Source organism: Opisthorchis viverrini, assembly GCF_000715545.1.
Source record: "Opisthorchis viverrini unplaced genomic scaffold opera_v5_76, whole genome shotgun sequence".
Lineage (NCBI taxonomy): Eukaryota > Metazoa > Platyhelminthes > Trematoda > Opisthorchiida > Opisthorchiidae > Opisthorchis > Opisthorchis viverrini.
Genome location: NW_008751730.1, coordinates 1447988 through 1451703, shown reverse-complemented (window position 1 = coordinate 1451703; position 3716 = coordinate 1447988). Strand labels below are relative to the sequence as shown.

Genomic DNA, 3716 nt, shown 5'->3' with positions numbered 1-3716 from the left:
ATATGTTCTCGATGCCCAAATGATGTTTTAGTTCCGCTCCGTTTTTTGCTGTTGCTGTGAGACGATACATAATACGTTTCGACCCGCATGAGCAGACTCACGCAAGCCCAACCACAGCGCGCTTCCCATGTCGGCATACTGAGGATATGACCATGATTAGGGATGAAACGTCCACAAACCACACGTGAAGTTCAGCGAACAAATCAGTGCTCATCAATACAGCTTGTTTTCTTCAGTTTGGGTTGCAGTGGTTTAAGCGATCCACGGCACAGTCGGGGCATGGATAGTGCTGCCACGTTCAACGATGAACACGCTAAGACCTGAACTTTTAATCTTCTCGCGCGTAGATTTAAACATAAACTTTCGATTTTCCTTGTTTAATGTTTTACTACACGAAAGAACGTGTGCAAGATTCGATCATGAATTTTATTTCCTGGTCTAGTATTTTTCTATGATTTTGAAATCAATAAATCGCACAAAGCCGCGAGAAGTGGCTATTGTGTCTGGAAAGGGTGGATGCCGAGAAGGAACGAAAATTTTTGGCCTGTCGCTCATTAGGTGAGTTATTCTTTGACTGTATTTCGCTTCAGCTGAGGATAGGAGAGCATTGTGATGTCTGAGTAACATCCCTTGTACCGTATCCAAAAAATAGGCAACGAACGGGTGGTCAAGTTTGAACTTCCAAAAACGGTGTTCCATACCGGTTATGTGTAGTCCGTCTAAGCGGATTCCTCGATAAATGACGTAAATCTGCTGAAATGGACTGCAGTTTGGGACGGCGGGCAAAGCATAGGTAAGAAAAGCATTCAGCCCATGACGAAGAAACTGGAACTTACCGAGGTGTGACAGACTGCACACCTTCATAACCCACTGGGAGAGTGTACACGTGACGCTCACAGAAACCCTCATATTAGGTCAGTTGACATGATTGTACGACAGCGCAGCTCTGGTGTTCTCTTCTGTTGCTGTCAGTGATGACGATGATCATAATGATGAGGACGATGATAATGATGATGATGATGATGATGATGATGATGATGATGATGATTATGATTGGTTTCTTGTCCTCCTCAAGCAGAATTTGGTTTTTTCCGTCTTTGCACTGCAACACAACACAACGCTTGACTGTCCAAGCTTGTCGGTCTAGCGCGATCTGTGGATCTGATGAAGATGAAGAAATCATGAAGAAGAAAAGTGCTGTTAACATGCCCTTTTAATCGGTGGAATGTCTTCGGTTGAAGACCTTGTGGATGATCCATCCAAAATCCCTGCAACGAGGCTTGGTGGGTTGTTACACTGATTTACTGTATGATGGACGTGAATTTCTATGAAGTTCGTCGCTTAATTCTAAGCAAGTAGTTTCTCCTCTATCAGAATATTATGTCTCATGCTATTCCGTCTTCTGTGCTCCAACAGACCGGGGAGAGCAACCCAATAGATTGGATACCGTAAAGAAGAACAAACAGAATTACGAGAGGCAACAATTGGTAAGAAAGGAATATCGATCCCTGCCGAAGATTCAAAATCGATATTGTATCAACAGAAACTTCAGCTGGACGCAGGTCTTAAATTCTTGTTCAAAACACGTCGGAAACATGGTGTTTACGATGAGCAACTTCCAAACAAGAGAGATACTATTCTGTGCGCTTCTTCTAGAGGGATTGGAGACAATCCTGCATCCGTCCAATCACAAGTGAAAAAATTTTCCGCGTTTGTTCGCCATCGTCGGACCCAAAATACCTAAAAGATCTCCAATATGGAACCCCCAGGTAGTGGCGGCTTTGTGGACGCCTCCTTCGATAACTTGAATATCGTTCCGGCTGAAACATAAGACAGTCTTCGAGGTGGTATTCAGTAGAGTATCCTGGTAGCACCAGAGTGCTACTCACTTCTGCTTGCTACTTGTAGTAGCTGCTTCGGTGTGTCAGAGTGTTTGCGCGTGTGCGTGTCAGAAGTACCTTCCTAGACATAGTCACCGTCGTAAAGTGCGCGACTTTTGTTCCACGGAGAACATACCATCTCTATTGTGTTCTCCAGCTGACAGCATTGTCAGTGAATAGCTGTAAGTCTTTGAGATTTCCAACTTTTCGGGGCTATTTGAGAGAGAGATGTTCCGTTTTTCACCCATTCCAAGAGATTTATCGTCGGTGGGCCTTTTTCAGGATAACAATACGTATACTGACGGTCTGAGAGTTCGTCACACTTGGAAGGATACCCTGGAAGCCTTCAAAAGACATCGTATTCCGGTCATAAAGTACCTCTTACCTCTGAACGAAATCCAAATATGGCAAGAAAGGCGGTTCCGATGAAAGCGGAATCAAAATGAAGAATGGCTTCACGCCGTACCAACATCTGTACTCCACTTTCACGTGGATTGACAAGCAATTTTTTTCGAAACAGAAAAATCTCATAGAGGAAACTACCCGCAAGGTTGCTGAAACCTCTTCGACAGCCCACGACCTGTTTCGCCCTTCTTGAGCCTCATCATGCAGGCGCAATCTCCGAGGTTTCGTCAAACCTATGTTCTACTTGAACCCAAATTGAACTGTTTTCGGGAAATACACTCACTTGCAAATCAGTTTGGTTTTCACGAGAGTCTCAACTGAATCTCTCGTTTATGATATTCTACAACTGAAAGTGCTGCACACAAACCGCCTCAAGTTTCAGTTGGCACGATATTTGAGATATCGCAGTATATTTTCATAAAGGAAACTACTCACAAGGTTTCTGAAATCTCTTTGAAAATTTCGTTGAAATTTTCCTGGTCTCCTATCGATGAGAGTTAAAAGCACGGATGGACAAACGCAGCCAATCATAAGTGAATTTCGATAAACTCACATTATTATACAGAAAAAAATGAGTGGGACTACTCACAAGCCTACTGAAATCTCGTCGACAGCACACGACCGGTCTCTTTCTCCCTGGACTTCATCAGATGGGAGCACTCCCCGAGTTTCCCTTCGACTAACCAGAACACTAATTGTACGACAATTGCAAGCAATATACACGCGCACAATTATTTGTAATTCGACTGGGAACTCAAATGTATCCAAACTGAATGTCACTTTTATGATACTGAACTATTTCCCAACCTATTACCCGATAAAACAAAGCAACAGAGACAAACAACCGACAAGATTTCGATGGAATACATCACTAGATTTCGTTCCATAGTTGCAACGGAACGTCGGTCTGTTTACAGAGGTGGGAATTTCGTCTCCAGTCCGTTTCCGTCTCGTTTTTGTTCCATCAAACAGCCTCCATTAGTTTGAGGTAGAGCGAGAGAGACCAGACGAGAGTTACTGAGCAGGGAGTGGTTAACTCATCCCAAACCGTCCCACATTGGCAGTTTTTCCCCCCAGGATCTGAATCTTCAATCTTACGATCGAAGATTTGAGCCACATCGAACCATGGACAATGAGGCTTTGACAGATTTGTGTGCATAAAAGCAAACCTGAGAACAAAGTGTTGGTGGGGAGAGGGAAGACACAGGTATGTACAATAAGTGATGGAGCTTTTCGAAAGAAATATATGGGATATATTACAACTGTATTATGGCATGCGTAGGCACCATCAAGCTGGGGTTTAAAACTGGGGATATGGCCTTCAAAGTCAAACTAACTGAAAGCCTTCTGGTGTTTTGTACCTTTATTTTGCTTCCATTATAACACTACGTATTTCACCAATTGTATAATCGTTTTTTTTTTTTTAAATAC

General features: G+C 43.2%; 1 protein-coding gene across 1 annotated transcript in view; it reads left to right on the top strand.

Moving 5' to 3' along the window:
• Window positions 1-1225: 1225 nt before the first annotated feature.
• T265_04481 (hypothetical protein) overlaps window positions 1226-3716 on the top strand; it is a gene marked incomplete at both ends in the record, with an annotated part of 20259 nt that continues 17768 nt past the window's right edge. Inside the window, one exon of the mRNA XM_009169230.1 lies at window positions 1226-1283. Within this exon, the coding sequence (XP_009167494.1) occupies window positions 1226-1283 (58 nt within the window). The remainder of the gene's footprint in view (window positions 1284-3716) is intronic.